The sequence below is a fragment of the Schistocerca americana genome, chromosome 8 (assembly GCF_021461395.2).
Source record: "Schistocerca americana isolate TAMUIC-IGC-003095 chromosome 8, iqSchAmer2.1, whole genome shotgun sequence".
Lineage (NCBI taxonomy): Eukaryota > Metazoa > Arthropoda > Insecta > Orthoptera > Acrididae > Schistocerca > Schistocerca americana.
In genome coordinates this window covers 394,703,619-394,728,761 of record NC_060126.1, presented here as the reverse complement: position 1 = coordinate 394,728,761, position 25,143 = coordinate 394,703,619, and the positions used below count along the sequence as shown (strand labels likewise).

The following is a 25,143-nucleotide window of genomic DNA, read 5'->3' as shown; positions in this document are numbered from 1 at the left end:
TTTCTTGGTATCTAGATAATGCTTTAAAAATATTTCAGAACGCCATCATGCTTTTGGAAAAAGATAATGCTTTATCTTGTGAAACCTACAACATCCTAACAAATTTACGCCAAAAAATAGAGGAAAGAATAAATAACAAAATATTTGGATTTACTTGCTCAAATGCCTTCACCAATTTCACAGCTGATGAACAAAACTCTATTAAAATTGTTTTGATTACATGGTACAAAAATACATTGAAATACCTGGACGATCATTTTGATTTTGCAGAAGGTAATAATTTGGCAATAACGCGAATATTTGCTTTGGAAAACACAATTATTCGCAATGATATGTCTTGTGTTGTGGAAAATTATCACTTACCAAACTCATAGATATGGACGAACTTTATAATGAGTTCTCCAGTGTTAAGGAAATTGGGCAAAGCAAAAAAAAAAAAAAAAAAAAAAAACCCTATCTGTTAAACTTGGCATGAACAGTTTCAGCATTCGAATACACCGAACTTATTAAAAACTTTCCAGTTTATTGTGTCCGTTCCATGTCCTCATGTTGCTGCTGAGATGGCATTTTCACTTTGTGGAAACGCCTAGACTGATTTGAGAAGTAACCGTGTCTTGAACTCTTAAAGGCGGAACTGTAAGTAAAAATTATCAGTACAATTCCATTGATTTTTATAATTACGTTTTGAAGAATAAAAAATTGTTCAAATGTTCCAAACCACTCCTTCAAAAAGAAAAACTAACAAATTGTGCGAAGTGCTTTATTTACTGATTTGTGTCAAAGTTTTTTGTGATTACTTTGTAATAACAAAGAATTTTGTTAATTTTGTTTCAAATTTAAAAAAACTGATAACAAATTATTTTAATTGTTTTTCTCTCGTTTCTGTACATTTAGAGGCAGGTCCCACTTTTTTGTCAAGTCCTGCTTCTAATTTTCTGGTTTCCTGCACGTCAGTGAATAATACACTGAAGAGCCAAAGAAACTTGTACACCTGTATAATATGGTGTAGGGCCCCTGCGGGCACGCAGAAGTGCCACAACATGACCTAGAATGGACTCTATTAACGTATGAAGAGCTGGCCATAAATATTTAAGAGTACGAGGGGGTGGAGGTCTCTTCTGAACAGCACGTTGCAAGGCATCCCAGATATGCTCAATAATGTTCATGTCTGGGGAGTTTGGTGGCCAGCGGAAGTGTTTACACTCAGAAGAGCGTTCCTGCAGCCACTATGTAGCAATTCTGGGTGTGTGAGGTGTCGCATTGTGCTGCCGCAATTGCACAAGTCCATCAGTATGCACGATGGACATGAAAGGATGCAGGTGATCAGACAGGATGCTTATGAAAGTATCATCTGTCAGAGTCATGTCTAGAAGTCTGAGGGATCCTATATCATTCCAATTGCACATGCGCCACACCATTACAGAGCCTCCACCAACGTGAACACTCCAGTGCTGACATCAAGGGTCAATGGATCCATGAAGTTGTCTCCACATCCGTATATGTCCCTCCGCTCAATGCAATTTCAAATGATACTCGTCCAACCAGTCATGAACAGCCCAATGTCGGTGTTGGTGGGCCCAAGTGAGGCAAAAGCTTTGTGTTTTGCAGTCATCAAGGGTACACGAGTGGGCCTTCGGCTCCGAAAGCCAGTATCGATGATGATTCGTTGAATGGTTCACACGCTGACACTTGTTGATGGCCCAGCACTGTAATCTACAGCAATTTGTGGAAGGGTTGCACTTCTGTCACATTGAAGGATTCTCTTCAGTCATCGTTGGTCCCATTCTTGCAAGATCTTTTTCCAGCTGCAGCAATGTCGGAGATTTTATGTCTTACCAGATAGCTGATATTCACGGTACACTTGTGAAATGTTTGTATGGGAAAATCCCCACTTCATTGCTGCCTCGATGATGCTGTGTCTCATTGCTCATGCACCGACTATAACACCATGTTCAAACTGACTTAAATCTTGATAACCTGCAATTGTAGCAGCAGTAACAAATCTAACAACTGTGCCAGACACTTGTTGTCTCACATAGGTGTTGCCGACAGCAGCACCGTATTCTGCCTATTTTCTTATCTCTGTATTTGAATATGAATTCCTATACCAGTTTCTTTGGTGCTTCCATGTGTATACAGTTACAATTAAAAGTGAACTATTTTTCAGTGTTAATTCATAAGAACACACTTCTATGTGCTGATCACTACAAAATCTACTTGTTTAGATTGGGTGGGAATGCAACACTTTCATCATGTGTTGGCAAAGCTAATGAATCTTACAGTGAAAAAGCAGTCTGTGGTGACAGACTAATCTGTAGTGTGGCCCAAGGTCTAGTTTAGGTTAGACTACAAAACTTTGTTTGTGATTTGGCAAGGCCAACGAATGTGGTGCTGTGTCTGTCATGAAAGACTGATCTGTATTGTGGCCCTTTTAGCAGGTTAGGTTGAACTTAAAACAGATTGCTAATGAAAACCAATTAGACCACATGTGCTGAGACACTCACCTGTAAGTGGCCCATGGTCTATGTTAGTGTGAACACTTCGCTGGATATTGTCAAAGGAAAAGACTGTCAACACTTAACTACAGTTGCTGTAATATACTGTTCTGGTTGATCAATAGTATTTGTTCATCCTTGTAATAACGTACTTATATTTCTCATTCCTGATTTTGCCTAAAATCTGGACAATGTGGTTCAATTAAAACTTATTAGGGCAAATAATCAACTGATGTTATTAATAAACAAGTATTGTCATTGGATAAGAACAGTGTACTGACAACTGATCATATTCAGTTTGTTGGTTGTGATGCTTGTTTGGCTATTAGGTCCAAAAAGGTTTTGATTTACAAGGTGTTTGTTTACATAAATATTTTGCTATTTGAAATATAATTTAAGCTACATTTATTTACAAAGCAAATAATATTTTCAGGAATCTTATTGACTAACTATATGTGAATTATTTCTTCTATTGACTTTCCATTATTTAATGCAAGAGCCATTATTAATAATAACAGACTCTGGAAAACTCCCTGATACCTTAAGATCACTCCACTTATCTTCTCAGTTTTCTATTACTTCCCATACTGTGTATTCCTTTCTGTTCATACATTTTCTTGTATTTATCAATTTTTATTTTATTGTGATTTCCTATGTAGGCCTACTCCACGTATTCTGTTGTTGCAATTATAATTTCTGTATTTTACTTTATTTCTGCATCACTTCTCATTTGTAATACCTCTTCAAGCCAGTCCTTAACAATCTTGTCAAGTACTATTTTATTTTATTATTATTATTAATTTAATGTAAATTGTTATAATTAGAGGCACTGTTTTACAAGTTTAGTGTTAATGTTTTTCCTGTTTGGCTCCTTTTTATATTTATTTACTGTTCAACATTTTACCTTTTTAATTGCATTACCACTGCATTGCAAAAGATGACATTTAATGTTTGACTGTGCTTCAGTGTACAAGAGTAGCATCTTCTCCAAGATTGTTTACAAATCTTTTAACTTCTTCAGTGATGATAGTCAGTTAAAATGTGATGATGGCCTCGTAAGCTGCAAACCAACTAACTAAATAAATTAACCTCTTAGAATATAAACAATATTATTAGTTTTAGTATATGTCTATATGTTAATTGTATGTAGCTGCAGTCTGCGGAATTTCTTTCTTTGTTACAGATAGCAGCATACCACCAGTACTCATAGGGTATATTATGTTAGATGATGTAATCGAGCCAATAAGACAGACCTGCCCAAGGCTAATGGTTCAGAACTGCCGAACATGCATCGATGGGGCAGACGAATTTTGTCTCTTTTTACTAGTATTAGTGTAAAAAAAGTGTATATGTAAGTATTAATATAAGTTTTTAGTCAATACTGAAGTATCTCTGAACAAAAAATTTGCTAGTTTACAGTAAAAAAAAGTATCTTTCAACATATGTATAAGATTCTGCTTATTATTAAAGTATCTTTGAACAAAAATTGTTAACAAATACATTAAACATATTGCACAAAAAACTTTATTAACAAAGAAAATATATGTACATATTGCTAATAAAGCTGGGATTAATTTATTATATATATGTATACTGTTATTATTAGTATTAGTACTACTACTATTATTGCTGCTACTACTACTAATTACAAACAGCTCACATCCTGATCTCACCAAATCATACCACATTGGCAGGTCAACTAAATCTGATTTCTGCTCATGATGATGATCCTTCCACTATAGTGCACAGACAAAGAACAACAAAACCCCCACACTCGGCCTAGAGAGACGAGGTCTGAGAAAAGGGGAACTTGTTTTCTCCAACTTCTTAAGTCATCCTATTAGCCTAAATAAATGGGGGAAGAATGACCATTAATTGTGTCCTTGTGACAGCATAGTGGATTGATGACCTTCTGTTCCCTGCCATTCTTATGCCATACAATTGGACAATGGGTATGGGCAGCAAAATAGGGACCTTATCTTGACACATGATAGGCACTGTAAAACTTTCTCAAAACGAAATTGCATTGGATTAAAATAATTTTCCAATATGTGCAAGTTTCCACATTACACAAATCACACTATGCTATATATAATTTGTAAATTACCATGCACAAAAGTATAAATTTGTAATTATGCATGTTTTTATGTACCATTACTGCTGTACAATAGATATTCACTTACTGTATATTTTATGATAGATCACTATACTATTACACTAACTGATAGATAATATGGCAGGTTCGTATTTTTACTGTGACTTCAAATTAATATAGTGTTATACATCTATAATTATTATTCCTGTGTTTATTCATTTCACATTTTACTTTTTTTCACATATCAAAGAGGGAAACTTGTTTGAATTTCCTGTTCAATCTCCCCCCTCCCCAATTTTTTCCACTATACAATAATTACTGCAGCTAGAGAATTTGTGTGTGCTGAAAATTGCACATCATCGTCTAAGCATGCAATACCTTCATCAGGCATATTATTTTTTCTTGGGATATCATTTTACTCCTCCTCTTCTTCCTTTGATTCTTACTCGTTTCCTCCCGTGTTGCAGATTTCTATTAGATCTGTTGCCCTAGTTTCATAAAGTCTCACAAATTTGTGTTTTGCCACATGTGAAATGCAATATTATTTCATGCACAGAGAGATTGTCTGTCTCACTTGCCTCAATTATCTTAATTTTTTCATTAAGTGTCAGTGACAAACACTTTTTGTTCAACATTATGTTGTCACTTAAATTGCTACAAGTAAACTGAAACTGGCAGAAGGTAATGCACATAGTGCAGTTTTTTGAAATGCTTGACCTTGCCAGGTAAAACCATTGTTTAGGGGAATAACAATCACTTCTTTCTCTTAAACAATGTTGTCATGGCTGTATAATCTTCATGTAAAAGGTTGTGTCCTTGTACAGACGTGAATAGCTAAGGTATACTTTAATACAGCAGTTCTGTGTAACCTTTTTTTTCACATTATACAATGAATTGTTTATTAAGTCTTAAAATTTATGTTCCATTTCCACATTAGCGAAGTTCCACTTTATTCAAAAAATTAATGTATAAAAGTGTATTGCATGTGTCATCTCTAAAATGGCTGTACAGCTTGGCCAAATTTGTGAATTATATATGTTGTGCTCTGATCAAGTTTTACTGTATATGGGTACATGGTGAAGTTCAATTTACCACATCCAGTTGCTCTATAGAGGTGGGCAGGGTATCAGGTTACATTGTAACCTTGTCTTCAAACGAGCACTGATCCACTATGAACCAGTTCTTGATCTACACAAGTGCTCTTCATGATACATAAAAATTTATCCTTAAACTACCTGATTTAAGTGTCATAAATATTACCCCTTACTTTGCACAAATACTTGGACATAACTAAGCTGTTAGAGTAGGAAGATGAATATCAAAAAGACTTAGCTAGAGTTAAAGCAAAAAACAGTCATCAACTAATAGATTGCTTATAAAATTCTGAATTCTGAAATACTGAAATATTGAAATGTTTGAGATCCATATGAGACTGGATAACAGCACAACTTGAACATACTCAATGAAGAGCGTTGTGTATCATCACAGCCATAGCTTACTCAGGTCAGGGGAAAGTGTAACAGAAGAGCTACCAATATGGGGCAGAAAAGTATTATACAGCTCATGAAAATGTACTTGTTAAATTCCAATAATAGGGCAAAGTATTATATAGCCCCATACCTATGTCAGCAAAAAAAGAAAGGGCTGGACATCAGTTTAGTAAGGATTAGTCTGATCACTCTATCTGTTGTTTTTTGAATGCGCATGTTGGTAACTTTTTTCCATTATGTACTGCCTATATAGTTTGCTTTATCTCATTATAGGTATGTTCTTTACACACACACACACACACACACACACACACACACACACACACACACACACACATACACACATATATACATACACCACGAGAGACTGTATGTATGGTCTTGGTGCGGTGCTAAATGACACGATGGCTGATTTAAGTTTCATATTGTTAGCTTGCTCTAGGCTGCATTTCATTACATTACCATCTGTCAGTCATCAAAATCACTAAACCTTTTCAATGGTAACCTGGCCAAATGCTACACAGTAGCTCTGCAGCATGATAACATCCCAGAAATATGGGGAGAGGATGAACTCTTAAGGTAAAGAGAAGGAAACAAAAGTCACCAAAGTTGTCAGAATATCAAAGGGGAATTGCATTTAATACAATTCTTCCAATTGTATTAGAAATTCTAAAGAGAGATCTTTATTCAGTGATGTCTGTATTGCTGCCTTCGCAAGATCTGAGCTTACTGTCATACTAATTATCAGTCGTAATATGCTGCTGAGCCTCTACTTCCACATCCCTTTCAACTGTTACACTAACACATACTCCAATTCTTTCTCAATGAAACTTTTTACCCAGAAAATTAAATTTACCCCTATACTTATCCATCCTATCACCCCTATCTCATTCTTCCCTATTCCACCCCACAGCAGAGTTCCCACCACCTCCACATCTTTTGCTCTCTCTTTCCTCTTCATGCCATGGCCGGGTAAACACCCAAATCTTTTACTTCATTTCTGTTTCTTACTATCCTCCCCAAAACCTACCTCCATCACCACAGTTTCAACTAACCATTCAGATCCTACAACCCTACAAAATGTCTCAGCATCCCTCACGTAACTGCTCATTCCCTGTAAATATCATTCCACTTTCAGAGACTGTATGGGACTTCCTTTTAAGTTCATATTTCTGAAAAATCTTTCTTATTTCAGTTTTTAATTTGAAAAGGTGATCAGTCTACTGTTTAGTATCACAAATGAAAATCACCTTTTTAATAATTTTAAAAACATGTAAGTGTTTCATCTGTTTAATTTTGTATGTGGCTGGTAATGGAATGCTTGTGCTGCTGACAGTCCAGCTCCCTTCCATTAGAGCAAGGTGGACGAACCAATGCTAAGTGTAAAAAGGACTGCCACAAGTAGCATTTTGGACTTAAAACAGATATGGGTCTCCAGCCCATATGTCACTTTTCTCGTCCTTCTTCATTAAGAACGAGTGCTCTGTCTCTCTCTCTCTCTTCTCTCTCTCTCTCTCTCTCTCTCTCTCTCTCTCTCTCTCTCTCTCTCTTCTACCTTGATCTTACTTCCTTATTACATTTACAAATGGAGAGCGTGAAGGCTGATTGCTTATATGCCTTAGTGCATTCTGTTACTGGCCTTATTTTATCTGCTTCACCTTTGTGGGAGCAATATGTAGGAAGATGAAGAAAATTTGTAGACTGTGCTCTGAAAACAGTCTCTTAAAATTTTCAAAATAGGTTTTTGTGGATTATCAGACATCTGTTTTTGAATTCTGTCAGCCTAAATGTTTCAGCTTATCAATTACAATCCCTGGTAAGCAAATGAGCCAGTGTTCATAATTTATTAATGAATTAAAAATCTGTGTTAAACCAGAACTCAGACCCATTTTCTTGACTGTCACAATCAATGCCCTTACCAGCTAGGTTATCGAGATGTGACTAATAACCTGCCTTCATACATTCAGCTTTGTTTCCATCCTGGAAACTCTTTGACACTTGTTCAACTCTCTCTGTATGTGCTATCTATTTTATTTACAGTTGACCCTCCATGATCACTGTCCAATTTGTGGGTTTCGGGTATTTCAATGATAAGTCTTATTCACAATGTGGCTCATTAATCCTGTAGCCAATGACCATTATAGTGTTATTTTTCTTGCAGTGGATAATCTTTACACTAAGAGTAGATGAAATGGGGTAGGGGGGACAATTAACTGCACCTTAGTGAGGGATAAGGCAACCAACTAGGATAGACCAAAATGCCCAGTTGAGATGTTCATGCCATGCAACTGTTAGTATGGGCCATAAGGTAATACTCTTGATAGAATGCCCAATGAGGAATAAATATGGATGTGCTGCTTACTAACCTGCAGTACTGACGGCATGGTAACTCACCAGACTGCTACTGTCACAACTAAATACATTAAGCATGATGTGAAGAATGACTGATTGCAAAATTATGATGTGGCTAGGGACTTGAGGGCTCTGCTGGCATGTGATTAGTATGTCAATTCACCATGTTCATCCCCAGCTCTGAGAACCAGAAGCATTGAGGTCTTGATTGAGAGTCATGTGAGCATAACTCCGCTACAATTCAGCACTGTTCAAAGGTCCTTTTGCCAGACTATTTACAGCTAGGTAAACATGTGTACCAAGCATAGGACTGTCAGAAGCCTTAATGCGACATGAGAGTTACTGATATGGCAAGACTCTGGCCAATACTCTGGCCCAGAGGAAAGAATGCTGGTCATAGTGGACTGAGGTAATTCAGGCAATGGCTTTCAGCCATGGAGCAAATCCAGATACTTTCATAGCTGGACCTTACTACACAAATTTTGGGAGTTTGCTGGAATTTAGGAATGAAAGATAGGTTAGTAGAGTTAAAAATGATATCACACACATTGCAGAACTGTCAGACAGATTAACAGGACTTTTATCAAAAATAAACAAAAGACAAACTATGGAAATCATTCAAGTCTGTTTACTAACATGATCACCATATACATATCAAGAAAAAGAATATCAATCTCAGTTGTAAGCCAACAATTATTTCTGGACATTTCCTGTGATATGTTTCCCTGATACAGTATTTGGAAAGACCTTCCCATTACTTCACTACCTGTATGTCTTAACTTTTATTTTTACTGATCTCTCTTCTCTCATAAATACTGATCTTGAAATTAATTTCAGCATTTCTCTAATAGGTATTTGTAATAATGTACAGTGGTTTGACTTTGGACAGAAACAAAACTTTTAAAGTACAGAGAGAAAGTTGTTTCTGCAAAAGCCTATATGTGATTTTTTTAAATGCATTACAAGCACAATTTCAGTCATTGCACAGAAAAAGAAACTACAACACACATTAAACTAAGATATAAAGTTTATATATTGAAAGCAACTAGATTAATGTAGAACCAACAAGTCTCTTGAATGACAGTTTCTGTTGCAGTAGACACAGTTAAATTTTTCAACTAGAAATAGAGCACAACAAAAATCACTATCAGGAATATTCTGATGTTGCAGTGAGACAATTGATATCGTCTCACAATTACATTGGAAAATCTTTCAAGTTTTCACAGGTTGATTGGTATCCATACCATCCATGAGACTGGAAAATCAGAATCTGAATATTAAATCACAAGGTGACAACAAGACTGAACAGCCAGGTATATTCCTATTGTATATGGTCCTTAGCAATGTCACAATGTTTATTCATGGGTCTTTTAAAATGATTGGTTAATAAATCTTTATTCCCATGTAATTTTTTATATCCATATTTTCAATTTCATAGTGGTTTTATTGTTCTACACTGTATGCTTCACTGTTTTTGCATAGATGATAGAAATCTGGAACATGAAACATTCTAATTATTATTTCAGTTATTTGAATTAATGAATTCTCTAGAATTAATTATTTCATAATGGTCTGCCTACTTGACCTATGAGACATTCTGAAAGTATATTTTATAGTTAAAGTGCAAGGTGAAGCAGCTAAGACAGCCCACCTCAAATGGCTCAGAATGATATGTGTATTTTTATACATGTCTAGCAGTAACACTGACAAGTCCTCTCAAAGTAAATAATAGCTAGTAACTCTGCCTCATAATTTTATACTTTTCTTGAGGGAACTTTCCTTTTGTTACAATAAATGTGTTGTGTAATTTTTGCTAAGTTACAGCAAACTGTTGCAGATTTTCTGATCCATGCAAGTAATTTTTACTGTTTTTAGTTGCTGAATTATGACTACAACTTTTAAAATTAAACTACACTCCTGGAAATGGAAAAAAGAACACATTGACACCGGTGTGTCAGACCCACCATACTTGCTCCGGACACTGCGAGAGGGCTGTACAAGCAATGATCACAAGCACGGCACAGCGGACACACCAGGAACCGCGGTGTTGGCCGTCGAATGGCGCTAGCTGCGCAGCATTTGTGCACCGCCGCCGTCAGTGTCAGCCAGTTTGCCGTGGCATACGGAGCTCCATCGCAGTCTTTAACACTGGTAGCATGCCGCGACAGCGTGGACGTGAACCGTATGTGCAGTTGACGGACTTTGAGCGAGGGCGTATAGTGGGCATGCGGGAGGCCGGGTGGACGTACCGCCGAATTGCTCAACACGTGGGGCGTGAGGTCTCCACAGTACATCGATGTTGTCGCCAGTGGTCGGCGGAAGGTGCACGTGCCCGTCGACCTGGGACCGGACCGCAGCGACGCACGGATGCACGCCAAGACCGTAGGATCCTACGCAGTGCCGTAGGGGACCGCACCGCCACTTCCCAGCAAATTAGGGACACTGTTGCTCCTGGGGTATCGGCGAGGACCATTCGCAACCGTCTCCATGAAGCTGGACTACGGTCCCGCACACCGTTAGGCCGTCTTCCGCTCACGCCCCAACATCGTGCAGCCCACCTCCAGTGGTGTCGCGACAGGCGTGAAAGGAGGGACGACTGGAGACGTGTCGTCTTCAGCGATGAGAGTCGCTTCTGCCTTGGTGCCAATGATGGTCGTATGCGTGTTTGGCGCCGTGCAGGTGAGCGCCACAATCAGGACTGCATACGACCGAGGCACACAGGGCCAACACCCAGCATCATGGTGTGGGGAGCGATCTCCTACACTGGCCTTACACCACTGGTGATCGTCGAGGGGACACTGAATAGTGCACGGTACATCCAAACCGTCATCGAACCCATCGTTCTACCATTCCTAGACCGGCAAGGGAACTTGCTGTTCCAACAGGACAATGCACGTCCGCATGTATCCCGTGCCACCCAACGTGCTCTAGAAGGTGTAAGTCAACTACCCTGGCCAGCAAGATCTCCGGATCTGTCCCCCATTGAGCATGTTTGGGACTGGATGAAGCGTCGTCTCACGCGGTCTGCACGTCCAGCACGAACGCTGGTCCAACTGAGGCGCCAGGTGGAAATGGCATGGCAAGCCGTTCCACAGGAGTACATCCAGCATCTCTACGATCGTCTCCATGGGAGAATAGCAGCCTGCATTGCTGCGAAAGGTGGATATACACTGTACTAGTGCCGACATTGTGCATGCTCTGTTGCCTGTGTCTATGTGCCTGTGGTTCTGTCAGTGTGATCATGTGATGTATCTGACCCCAGGAATGTGTCAATAAAGTTTCCCCTTCCTGGGACAATGAATTCACGGTGTTCTTATTTCAATTTCCAGGAGTGTATATACTTGAGTGACATACAGATCAGATGGAATTTGATCTGATATGCTGCCAGGAGAAGAGGTCCAACGATTTTTTGCTCTGCTAAACCAAATCCAAACCAACAGTAACTCTGGTATGGTTCAAATATTTATTACACTGACAGGGCAGAGGAGCAGTGGGGGACAATAGAAAACACTTTTAGAGGTTTCCAATTCTCTCAAGATTTATTGTGACAACATCATTGGACATAGAGAACATAAAATGATTTACAGATCAATAGCACAAGTGGTTCTGTGGTACCAGGTATCGACCCATGCTGAAACATCCATATCAGTAAGTGGTGTAGGCTCCTTGGGCGGAAACGCAGGTGCTGACTCTGGCATCCAGTTGATTGTACAGCTGGCAAATACTGTCATGGGATGCGTTATGTCATGCCTGCTTGACCTGTTCACATAGTTCTGTAAGAGTTGTTGACCTACAAGTTGCATTGATTGGAGAGAAGTCCACATATCATGCTGGCCAGATGCAGAGTACGTTGAGTGTCATGGGCAGTATGTAGAAGAACAGCAAAAGAACAGGTCCAACAACATTCTGCACACACCAAGCACTGGTTAGTGTCCCCTCCACAAACACAAAAGATAAATGAGAGCTGTACCATTTTGCAACCCAGACTACAAGGCCAATATGTCTTGGATGAATTCACTCTACAAGACAGTGGTCACCAGGTCTACATTGTACATACAAACAACCATCACTTGCATGCAGGCAGAATCTGCTTTCAGCACTGAAGATCACGTCGTGCCATTCCGGTCTCCCAAGTGATCTTCTAACGGCACCAGTTGAGCTTAACAAGGCATGGGTGGAAGGTGAGCTAGGCGTGTGTGTGCCTGTAGCCCCACTGCTAATAACTAGTATGCAGCAGTTCATATTGACACATCTGGCCTGCCAACACTTTTGTCTGTGCTGTGGTAGGTGTACAGCCTGCCAGATGTACTTTTTTTTTTTTTTTTTTGCAGTGTATTATGACTGTTATAGCAAATGTTAAAAATTATTATATTGAGCACTGACACAGGCTATAAAACATTTCTGGAGAGATGATTTTACACAGTGATTTCCATTAGAACTTCTCATAGTAAAGGCCAATGTTATAAGGCATTTTATAGCTTTGGGTGTCATCGTTGTTTCCTCTTATTTTAACTTTCCCCATAGGTAAAAGTCCAAAGCCTGGTGAGCAATCCTAGCATTTTGTGTTTTCTGAATGACCAAACTAAATCCAAATGTTCTGCTAAGAATAAGTGTAATTATCTGTGCAGAATGTATGGGACAGCCACCATGTTGGTACTACATGAAATGCTGTAAGTCCACTGAGGTTGTTTTCCAATAACTGCAGTAGCTTAACAGTTAGGAATTGTAGATAGTTTTGCCTGTTCAGAGTCAAAGCAAGAAAAGAAGGACCAAAGGGCAATTCTTGAAAAGCCTGGACAATATGCTGACAGACAAAGGTTGTTTTGTGCACTCCTCTCACCTCATGTGGATTTTATCATCCTGGCAGTAGAGTACATTGACCCATTTATTTGCCCGTGGTTGGTAAATGATGCTTCATCCATAAAAAAAATCTTGCATATAAATGCTGCATTACTTTGCAGATTTTGTAGCCACAAGTCAGAGAACTGTAACTGATTTTGAAAGTCATTTCCACGGAACTGTAATAGATATGTAAGAGATGAACTGCAGTGGAATGTAGTATTTATAGAACACTCCTTTGTCTGATCCCACCTGCACACTGAAGCTGCCTTGTAGTGGCATGTGGACTTTGTGTTACTACTGCTAAGACATTAGTTGCATTTATCTTATCAGTTGTTCTTTTGTCTTTATGTATTTTATGTTTTGCACTGCCAGTTTGCTGAGACATTTTTTATAAATTTTGTGAAGTTAGCTCATGAGAGCTTGGCATGATCAGGATACCTTTCAGCTTATAAAACTGATAGTGAGGTGACATTACCTATAAATGAAAACCATATCCATCTCTTTGATTTTTGTATATGCTTTTAAAATCTGAATGGCTTCAGGAGCAAATTGTCTGGTTATTGTAGCAGCAGGGCACAGACTGATGGGCAGCAAGCAGACCATACTTTTGTCACATGCTTGCCCTATATTAGGTGCAGTCAAGTGGATATTTGTGAGACCTCTCATGATGTCAACAGTGGTTTGCAGCAACTGTTGCCTCAGTACTATTTGATCAAGTTCAACACCCGTCACACTGCTGAAGTCCCCTCTGAAGGCTCTTTCCAATGCCAGAGGAGTAAGTACATTGTCTTATTACATAAAAAATCAGTGTTTTAATGTGGCAGCTATTAACAATAAAAATTACTTACTGACTCATGAACTACAATAGTATTCACATAGGTTGAGACACAGGTGGGTTTTAGATTGTTGCTAGTTCAAAGCAACAGTTGCAGTACCTTGTTTTGGTAAGACCATATGATTTGTATCACAGCAGTAATAAGTGGAGAGCATTCATGACCACAAGTCAGTTATAATGGAAATTACAGGGACAGGTTAAGGTTTTGTGACAACAGAAAAGAAATGATTTTACCATTACAATTTAACAAAAGTAGCAGAGCTGCAGGTCTTTCAAATATAAAATGGCAGAGAGAGTGAATAGAAACTGGAACAACAATATATGACAAGTGGAGACAGTTTAGAGTATTTATGAGGAGGGTACAGGAACAGAAAGGACAAAAAAAGGCAAGAGGAGGACATGAATTGCATATTATAACAGAAACATAACAAGATTAAAAAGCAGATGCTGGACAGCGCACAATAAGTTACAAAAAAGGTTTGAGAAAATGGTTTACTTAAGACAAATAAGCAATGTGAGGAGCAAAAAATAATTTAATGTCACATATGGTAGAAAAAGATAGAAAGACACAAGGAGGGTTTATGATTATGTAGGATATGTAAAAGAAACTAATAATGTTCCATATGTGGAGGAAGGAAGACAGATCCAGTCACATCTGCAAGGAAAAACCTTTAGTTATTTGTGTGGAAAGATGGTGGGTAGTATGTGGTGTGTAAACTAGACATTAGTAGAGAAACAAGGTGGGCATGTAGCATGAAATGTTTCTGGGAAATTCCAGTTGCACATGAAGGAAATCATGAAAATACGTAGAAACAGCAGGACTGGAAAGGCATGTGGACGAGACAATATCTCTCTGACCTCCTGAGAAAGCTTGATTTGGCAGTTAGTTCACTACCTGGCATAATTGTTCAGACTGTTCAGATTAAGCTTACAGAGAGGGGAGGTGCCATATCACTGGCAAAAAGCTATACTACATATAACACAACACATTGGCTCAAGGGAACTCATCACTGTTTTAGGGAACAGCACTCTTCTGAATCATAATTTGTAGGTTTTGCTGAGGATGCAGCAGACAGATTATATGAGATAAGGCAACTGGTCTGCATCACTAGCATTTGAGGAAAAGGCATTTGAGAGAAAGTCTGTCATGAGTTTTCATTGCACAAATTACAAACTGCTGGAATAGAAGACCTTGAATACAGGCATTTCAGCAGGGCCTAATCCAGAGGGTATACTAAGACCCATGTTATTTGTAAAATATTTATAAATTATGCAGACATAAGGATCCACTGTAATATTAGGAGCTTTGCACATGAACTGTTGGAATATCTCACAATAAAGACAATTATGGTTTGTGAGACTTTCCAGGAAGACCTTACAACAAGAGGGAAATGGATAAAAATAAATGGAATGATCAACAATGTACACAAGGGCCAAGTGGTCATTTCATGCTCCAGAAAATCCAAGACAGCACTTGAGTATAAGATGCGGGAAGAAATAATTTAAATGTCAACTAATTTTAAATACCTAGGAGTGAAATCTGGCAGAGCAATACATATGGGTGTTCCTGTGACAGGGGTAGTTTGAGACGTAAATAAGGTCCTCTTCCACAAGACAAGAATCTGGAAGGGCTTCAAGCAAGATGAATAAAGATACATTGTTCTATGGTAAGGCGTCAGCTGGAGTATTGCAGTTCTGTATGGGACCCATACCAGTCGTACCTGACATCATACCTGGAAGGCATACAAAGAAGTGCAGCAAGATTTGTTCAGGGGTTTTTCAACAAATCTAATAATGTCACTGCCCTGACAAGGGAGCTGAAATAGAAATAACTGGAAAGCCAGAGAATAAAATCACTGATCAGGTAACATGTTTAGGTCCATTGCAGGTTGCAGTGCATTGGCTTGTACTAAGAGTAAGTTTTAATGTGGAGAAATAGAGGAGAAGCCAGAGTTTAGATCATTCCCATATAAAAAATGTACTACAGTGCTAAAAGTCTGAGAGCTGGTTTTCTTTCATAGGTAAATGGAAACAGGAGTGGAACATTTGACAGAAATGTTTTATATCCCAAGCCTAAGACACTACAGTGTTTCAGGAAGAGGCTGCAATAGGACATACTGAGAGATTAAATGAAATTCAGTGAATGTAAATATAACTAAAATGTATATTGCCACAGAAACATGAATGCTTCATTGCAATATGATGTATTTCTAATAAATTGAGAACTAGTGAATATATTGAGTTGTGGTTGTCACTAAGCTATACATATTTGGAGTCACAAATGATGGCTGTCAAGTTTAGTTCTGCACCCCTTCATCATGCATTCTCTGACAACCGAGTGCTCTGTTATGGATGTCTTAGCCAGTGTCAGCATTAAACATGATCATAGAGAATTATTTAGTGAGTTTTTATTCCACTTTTTGCAAGCTGTCATCACTAATGCTGTTAAGTGACAAATTCTACACAAGCAAGGAAGATACGTAATTTGCAGGATACATACTTTCTTTGAGTACAAAACAAATCCAAAATTAGTTCACTATTTGCTTAAAACCTCCATCCTCTAGCAAAGTGTTTGCTACCTGCTGCTTTTTTATGTCTACACCTCCATTTTGGGTGGCCTGTTTTAGCTGCCTTACCTTGTGTGCTTCACTACTGATTCACACATAAACTAGGAAAGTGAAACTTGAGACAGCTGTACTATAGAAATACAGCAACCAGCCACTTTTGTTCAAGTACTTTAATCCATAGTCACCAGCCATCATTATCATGTATAAACTGATGCCACTCAGCTTCATTTTTATGCAAACCAGCTACATCCACCTCATAATCATATGCACTTTTAATTCAATTTGAGCAGGTTTACAAATTTCGTATTACAAATTCTTCTATTTGATTTGACTGAGGTTTATGTTCTTACCTAGCCCCCAATTTTAAAGACAGCTTTAGCAATTAGTCCCTTCTTCAGCTCTGAAAAGGCTTCCTTGTGCTGTTTCATTGAAAAAACTTTTACTCCCAGCTTTTCATAGTCCATATATCTGAAACAAATTAATATGTATTTGAGTATCACACAGGACATTTTCAGGTAACATGGCTTCAAATAGGCGATTCACATTAGTACTGTCCTCTTTCTTCTTAGTTTCAATTAACTTTATCTACAGCTGCATCCATATCCTGCAACCCACTGCGGAGTGCATTGCATATGGTACTTACCATTTATCACAACTACTGCAACTATCTGCAATAATCCAATAATTAGTGTCTTCAAAATTCCAGTGTTTACAAAATTTTAAAAGTGCATATTATTAGAGTGTTGCACATTTGGAATTCGGTTCTGTTTATCATAAAAAGATTTGGTAGAAGTTTTCATGAAGCTACCTTCTTAACTTTTTTTTTTTAATTAATAAGTCAAGTCCAATTTTTGTGCCAAAAACTGAGGCAATGAGTTAGATTAACTAAGTATGTAAATTACAAAGCTAAAATGACAGCCCTGTATTTGATTTAAGTGATAATGAAACTGCTCTGACTTTCATTGTGATATTGTAATTCAATAAAGATACAGAAATTAGGAAGAGACAGTTCAGAGAAAGCTATCTGTGCTGGTGTATGGCTTCGCCAGCACACCGGTCGGCACTAGGAAACATTGTATTGCAGGTGCTAAACTAGATGCGCCTATGACAAGAGAAGACCAAAACATGACCCCAGACTAGGCACCGATAATGCCCCCTGGGCAGCATGCATATAGGCAGCTGCTGCCGACCGAGCTTTCTCAGTCTCTCAATCTCAGTACCTCAGTATATAGCATCGGGACTCAGTTCTCATTGAAGCTCAATATGTCACACTGTGCTCTAATCTTCCACAGCAATAGTCTTTGCCTTGTACCTTACCTAGCAGTGAGGGAACAATAGTCATTGCATATACAGGGTGGAGAAAAATTCTGACGTGAAATTTTAACCCTGGATAGCTGATGCTAGTAGGAACCAGACTTACTAGTGTTGTGTAAGTCAACAATGCATGATTTTTAAACTACGGAATCTTGGCACCACATGCTATGATTGGCTGTGGGATTGCCCTGTTGCTGGCTGCTCTGGACAACGCATGACTGCAAAAGCTTTGCCTGCCAGAGATTGCGATGTATCCAAGGTGACCTGCATGCTTGGTGGTAGCATGTCAGCCTTCCACCCTCGGGGCCTGGGGGTGAATCTGCCAGAGTCCTGACACATCCATTGTAGTTTCATGATAAAATGTACTGGGAAAAAAACCCATCAACAGCTGTTAGTTTGTGAACGGAAAGTCTTTTAAAAATTGAATTGGCCCTCAAAAGGGCCTTTTTTATAGCTAGGACATTGTTTACTTAAAGCAGGTGCTCGAACTAGCGACCCTCTGACACAACACAAGCTTGGCAACATCGAACGGTGTTTTGCCAAACTCTTTCAAAGATTCCTGGAATTGCCCTGATGTGATTGGTGGCATATTGAATGTTATACATTAATTCCTCTTCATTTCTAGGTGGTTTGCTTCTGGGTGGGTGAACTAGAACCTTGAAGAATCCCCACAGGAAATAGTCCGGTTGCGTGATGTCTGGTGATTGTGGGGGCCACGTCATATGAGCACCTTTGCCAATTACCCAGCCATTGAAGAGTTCATTTAAATATCCACACACAGCATGACTGCTATGTGCAGGATACTGTAACCACATGCATAGCTGTATGTCCAGGGGAACATCTTCCAGCAGGCCGGGTAGAGTTTCTTGCTAAAAGTGAAGGTAATTTGCCCCAGTAAGTTGAGGAGGTACATGGACCGGCCCAGTCAGATGGTCATCCACAATGTCTGCCCAAATGTTTAGCAAACATCATTCCTGGTGTTCATGGACATACATGACATGATGATTTCCCCTTGCCCAGTAATGAACATTTCAAGTATTGTAAAGGCCATCCCAATGGAAGGTGCACTCATCAGTAAACAACACAATGGCAGGGAAGTTGGGATGTTGTGCAACACATCACAGAAACCACTAACCACTGGCAAAATCCTAGCCTGTGTTCATAGTCTGCCACATGGTTTAGGTCTTGAACAGGGTGAAAATTAAATGGATGTTAGCCGTCATCCTTCAAAACCTCAGACTAACCAATGAGTGATCCCCATGTCATGTCCAACTGCCCAAGTACTTGTTGTAGGTGCTTCCTTGAAGTGCTCGAGAACAGTCTCAATCAGATTTTTCAGTTTTAGAACCAGCAAATCACCACATTGCTATCTACTGTACAGCAATTGCTTACCGCACAAACTGTGTCAGCTGCCCAACCAACCAACCAACTGATCCAACATGTGCCACCACACAACATTCCACCATTTTGGCACTTCAATGAAAAAGAAGTGGAATGTATTAAATATCTCACCCAGTTCCAGGCCCACTGTCAAGTCCATTGACTTCAAAGTACTGTGAAATCTCATTATTTCTTGTCTGTCATGGGAACCCCTGTGTTTTGCTTAATTCAAAAAGTCTTCCCTACATCCTCTCCCGATGCACTCTCTTATGATGAAATTGTAGGTGCATTAAGACAGTATTATGAATGGCAGATTCAGGTCATGGCAGCCAGATTTCAGTTCTTTCACCTTACAAAAAACCTGAACGGATGTACTGTCAGTGGTATACCAACTTACAGGGACTCACTAAGAAGTGTAAATTCAAGTGTAGTCTTGGCAGTTTTTATAGTGACATGATAATCTGTGATGTGATCACATACAATGTCCCTGACAACAGAATTAGAGAACAGATTCTCAAGTACTCAGATCCTTCGCTCCATCAACTGTTGCAAATATTAGAACAATTTGATGCCCGTGTCATAACCACCAATAAACTTGATCAGATCCCGATTTGCTCACTACTGCCCCACTCAGCAGCCACAATAAATGTGCACAGACATGCAGATAGCCCAGTAAACAAGTGGCCAGGCATATAAATCCAGTGATGTCTTACCCTCACTGTTTAACTTGCCATAAGTGGCAAAACTGCCCGTCACACAATGCAAAATGTTACTCATGTGGAAAGGAAGGCCCTGTCCAGGCAGTTTGCTTTCAATGGCAAAAGAACGTCAATTCTGCCCACTCTCACAACAACAAGTCTCATGCACATTCTGTGAATGCAGTGTTTTCAAAACTGACTACAGTTTCTAGCAGTAATTCAAGTAGGATTGTACGCTCATCTTGCCCCAGTGCAGTGTGATGCCACTCCAACAAATTATTTGTAACATTATAGACTGCTGCCCATCATGTTGGCTTTGAACTGGACACATGTGCTTCTGTAACTTTGCTTAATCATGCCATGTACAAACAGTTAGGCTTACAAGCCTGTCTAGCATCCACCTCACTGTGTACAATGGACAGGAAATCCCAGTGCCTGGACAGTGTAGTTTGCCTGTCACTTACAGCTCTCACACTAGGACAGTGAAATTTACTGTGTTGCAATCAAGAGACAGTGAATACTTAGATTTGTTTAACTTATTTGGCCTTAGCATCCAAGACAGGGTACTTTCAGTGACTGCTTTCAATCCGAAGACAGTGTCGCTAGTTTGCTCAAGGAATATCCTGAACTCTTTTCTGATGGACTTGTAAACGCTAATAATTTTGTAATGCACATTACCATGACAGACAATGCACAGCCTAAGTTTTTCTGGGCTTGGCCCATTACCATTGCTTTATGAGACAAAGTGGCCAGTGAATGAAAAGAATTGCAAGATTATGGTGTGATTCCTCCAATGCGAGCTAGTCAGTGGGAAAGTCCATTGGTTTTGATGTCAAAGCTTTCTGCTTGCATTCACATTTGTGTTGACTTCAAAACTACAGTCACCCCACAGACAATAATTGACACTTATCCATCTCAGGTAGTACACTAGAAGAATACATTGCCAATTTGCGTACTCTTTCTCAAGTGTTGTCAAATGCAGGACTCAAGTGTTGTCTCAAAAAGTGTAATCACCCCCTGTCTGTGGCAAAGCACAACACTTCATATGCACTTTTAAACAAGAGATATCTAAGCTTCATACCTCCCACACATAGGAACAGGCAGTGCAACGCTTTCTTACCTCCTATAGCTCCCATCCACGAGACAGACCATCACCACCAGAACTTCTGCATGGCCACCGCCATGGGATGCTGTTACACTTGCTACACCCACTACAGCATCCACATATTATCACATTCCACCACACGATCCTGTTCTTTTCAGGGTTTGTGGCAACTGTTGGCACTGGGAGAGAGTCATGATCCAAGAACACATTGGCTCTTTTATGTACTTGATTGCAGGTCCCGATGGTTTGTAGCACCATCCTCAGAATCAAATTCACATTTGTCATTTGCCCCATGATTCTGCTGCTTTTCTTCCCCCAGGTTCATGGCCTCACAGGATCACATTGTCTTCACAGCCGTAGCACACCAGGATGAGCCAATTGACATCACCACTCTCCGACTCAGTGGATCTGGACCTGCTGTCACAGTTTCCATCACCGTCATTTCCCAAGTAGATGCCCTCAGGACTGGATATTCCTCTGCTCTCACAAGCCAGATCATGGGGTACAGCTGAGAGTACACGGCCCTCCACAGCTATGGCTCCCAGCTCATCTCTATATCCAGCTTCCTTCCTCCCTCCCCATTGTCATTCACACATATCCAGTACATGACAACGTGTGGTGTTTTGGTGTGTGTGTGTGGGGGGGGGGGGGGAGGGGGGAAGTGGGGGGGGGGGGGGAGGAATGTGCTGACATATGCCTTCACCAGCACACTGGTTGGCCCTAGGAAACATTGCATAGCAGGTGCTGAACTAGGCACACCTATGACAAGACAAGACCAAGACATGCCCCCAGGTTACATGTGGATAATGCCCCTGGGCAGCATGCATATAGGCTGGTGCCACCGACAAAGCTGTCTAGCCACTGGTATATTTTACATACATCCAGTATCTCTTTGGATTTCCTGCCAGATTTCAAGGTAGAGCTTCAGGGTAAAAACTGTCAAAAGCATCTCACACTTAAGTCCATTCCAAGTGTTGAGCATCTATAAGCCATTGTCAGTCTTGAAGATTTTGTGTTCTTTTAAATCAGGATTTTTTTGTGGGTTCTACACAGTGTCCTGATCTTTTTTGTCTACCAAGGAGGGGAGTTCATTCTGTCTCTTATTAATTTACTCAGTATAAAAATGATTCAAATGGCTCTGAGCACTATGGGACTTAACTGCTGAGGTCATCAGTCCCCTAGAACTTAGAACTACTTAAACCTAACTAACCTAAGGATATCACACACACCCATGCCCGAGGCAGGATTTGAACCTGCGACCGTAGCAGTCATGCGGTGCCAGACTGTAGCGCCTAGAACCGCTGGGCTTACTCAGTATAAAACTTTGTTTTGCCATGAGCACCATTTCTTTGAATTTAATCCACATTTGGTCAATGCTTATGTAGTTACTGTGGAAGGAATGGAGACTGTTGCTTATGAAGGCATGAAATGAATTTTTATCTGCTTCGTTAAATAAATGTATTTTGCATTTATTTTTGGTAGTTTTGGCTGTTATGGTTTTCAGTCTTGCTGTACTCACTTTGGGATCACTGATTCCTGTATCTGTCATGATGCTTCTATTAGCTCATGAATATTTCTTGCTAAGAGGCCAAATCTGTTCTGACCATCATTTACACTTTGTGTGGTATTGTGAACTAAATGCTCAAAATAATTTTTGGAGAACACATGTAGTACATTTTTGATGGGTTTTTTATGCTTAGCACCAACTTTAAACCAGCATTTTGTCAGCATGTTGAGGGTACATTGAAGTCACCACCAACTATAATTGTACAAGTCAGGTACCTATCCAAAATGAGGTTCAAATTTTCCTTGGATCTTTCAGAAGCTGTGGTATATTTTCTGAGTCAGGGGAGTGGGCTGGAGAGGTAGGGATGATCACTAAAAGGAACCAATTATTAATTTATCCCAGTTGTTGAGTATCACCTCTATCCATACTAACTCACAGAAACTTTGGTAAAGGCTTCTGCTGAACTTATCCCTGGCTTTAGCAAGCTTTCAGCAGATATAAAAAATTCCACTTCAGTGATTTCTGTGAGTACTTAAAGCTCTGGTTCTTTCCAAACACAGCTACTACCAATGCTTCCTAGATCTATCCTTGTCCTGTGTTTAGCCTGCTCCCTTTGAGACTGTACCTCTGTTTGTACTTTATTGAGACCCTCTAACCTAAAAATCCACCCAGTCCACTCCACATAGCCTTTGCTATCCATGCAGCCACATCATGTGTGGAGTAGACCCATTATCTATTAAGTGGATCCTGACACCTTTCCATTGCATGGCCCAAGTCAAGGAATCTCCAGCCTACATGGTTGCAGAACCATCTGAGCCTCTGATTTAGACCCTCCACTTAGCTCTGCACAAAAAATCTGCAGTCAGTCCTGTCAATGATGCTACACATGGTGAGCTCTGCTTTCATCTTGCAAGCAAGTGTGGCTGTCTTTACCACTTCTGATAGTCACTAGATAGTGGAGACATCTCTTCAGATCTGAAGTGACACACATAATTGGTATCAACATAAGCCACCACCAGCAGTTGGCTGCACCCTGTGCCCTTTATGTCATTTTGTAGTATTTGTTCCACATCTGAGATGTCTGCCTCCAGAGTGGACTCTGTGTGTACACTGGATTTGTTCCACTCCTTGGCAGACATATTCCTAAGGGGCTCCGTCATGCACCTAACACTGAAGCCACCAACCAACAATAATCCCACCCTCTGTAAATGCCCAGATCTTGCAGTCTGCTCAGAAACAGAGAAATTGGCTGCATCTGGTTCAGGATCTCTATCAGCCATAGACAGCACCTGCAACATGACTGTCAGACATACTGTGGAGGCCTTTTGACCAGTCTCCAGGAAACTCTTATGCTTGGCATTAAAACAACCTTCCACACGACTCTGGGTTAGGGTCAATCTCTAAGCAGGCTGAAACAAGGAAATCCACAGCAGTGGAATGATTGGGGGACATGTGGGACATGCTGGACACCTTTTGGATCCCCATGTCTTGCTCTCCCACAGTGATATTCACTGGCAACAGCCTCAAGCTGCATGACCAAGGCAGCACAAAAAATATTTTGCAATGCGGAGACCTTTTGAGGGCATATAGCATGCATGGCATAGACACAATAGCTGTCCAAACCAGTCGCTATCCGAAAGAAAGAGAGACAAATAAAACTGAATTTGCTTGTGTCTGTATATGTGTGGATGGATATGTGTGTGTGTGCGAGTGTATTCCCGTCCTTTTTTCCCCCCTAAGGTAAGTCTTTCCGCTCCCGGGATTGGAATGACTCCTTACCTTCTCCCTTAAAACCCACATCCTTTCGTCTTTCCCTCTCCTTCCCTCTTTCCTGATGAGGCAACAGTTTGTTGTGAAAGCTTGAATTTTGTGTGTATGTTTGTGTTTGTTTGTGTGTCTGTCGACCTGCCAGCACTTTCATTTGGTAAGTCACATCATCTTTGTTTTTAGATATATGAATTTATAATTCCAACTACAGATTCAGCTGCCTACAAGATTTTGAACTTATTGACAATAATCTCAGACAAAATGGATCATCAATTAAAAAGATAAAAATTAAACAGTCAGTTTGTGAAATTATATTAATTTTCCCCAGCCAATGAGTACCACCAATGGATAGCCTACATGGCGGACCATCAAATGGAAGGGCAAAGTAATTTCAACATTCTCCATTTGTTTCATGCAGAAAATCCTCTAGATGGCAAATTTCCTCAGAAGTTCAAAACCAACTTTTATTAATTTAAGGTGACTGCATGCAGTACTGTCAGCATACCAGTTTCTACCTCATTTGGGGAATTTACATCCAAACAGGTGTCCCAACCTTTGAGAGAAAGAGACTGAGCCACCTGCCGAGGCAACGCTGCACCAACAGTTTGTTTTCTTCCTCTGTCATGTTGACTGTAAAGACTTACTTGTTAACTATGGAGATGCACTATGGTGTGGCATCCAAGTTCACAAACAGCA

At 39.8% G+C, this 25,143-nt stretch overlaps 1 protein-coding gene across 1 annotated transcript in view; it reads right to left on the bottom strand.

The window, feature by feature from the left end:
• Positions 1 to 9,038: 9,038 nt before the first annotated feature.
• The window catches only part of LOC124544617 (D-arabinitol dehydrogenase 1-like), a 70,186-nt gene continuing 54,081 nt past the window's right edge, over positions 9,039 to 25,143 (bottom strand). Inside the window, exons 7-8 of the mRNA XM_047123217.1 lie at positions 17,027 to 17,144; positions 9,039 to 9,925 (exon numbers count right to left, since the gene is read on the bottom strand). Coding sequence (XP_046979173.1) covers positions 17,027 to 17,144 — 118 coding nt within the window. The 3' untranslated portion in view covers positions 9,039 to 9,925. The remainder of the gene's footprint in view (positions 9,926 to 17,026; positions 17,145 to 25,143) is intronic.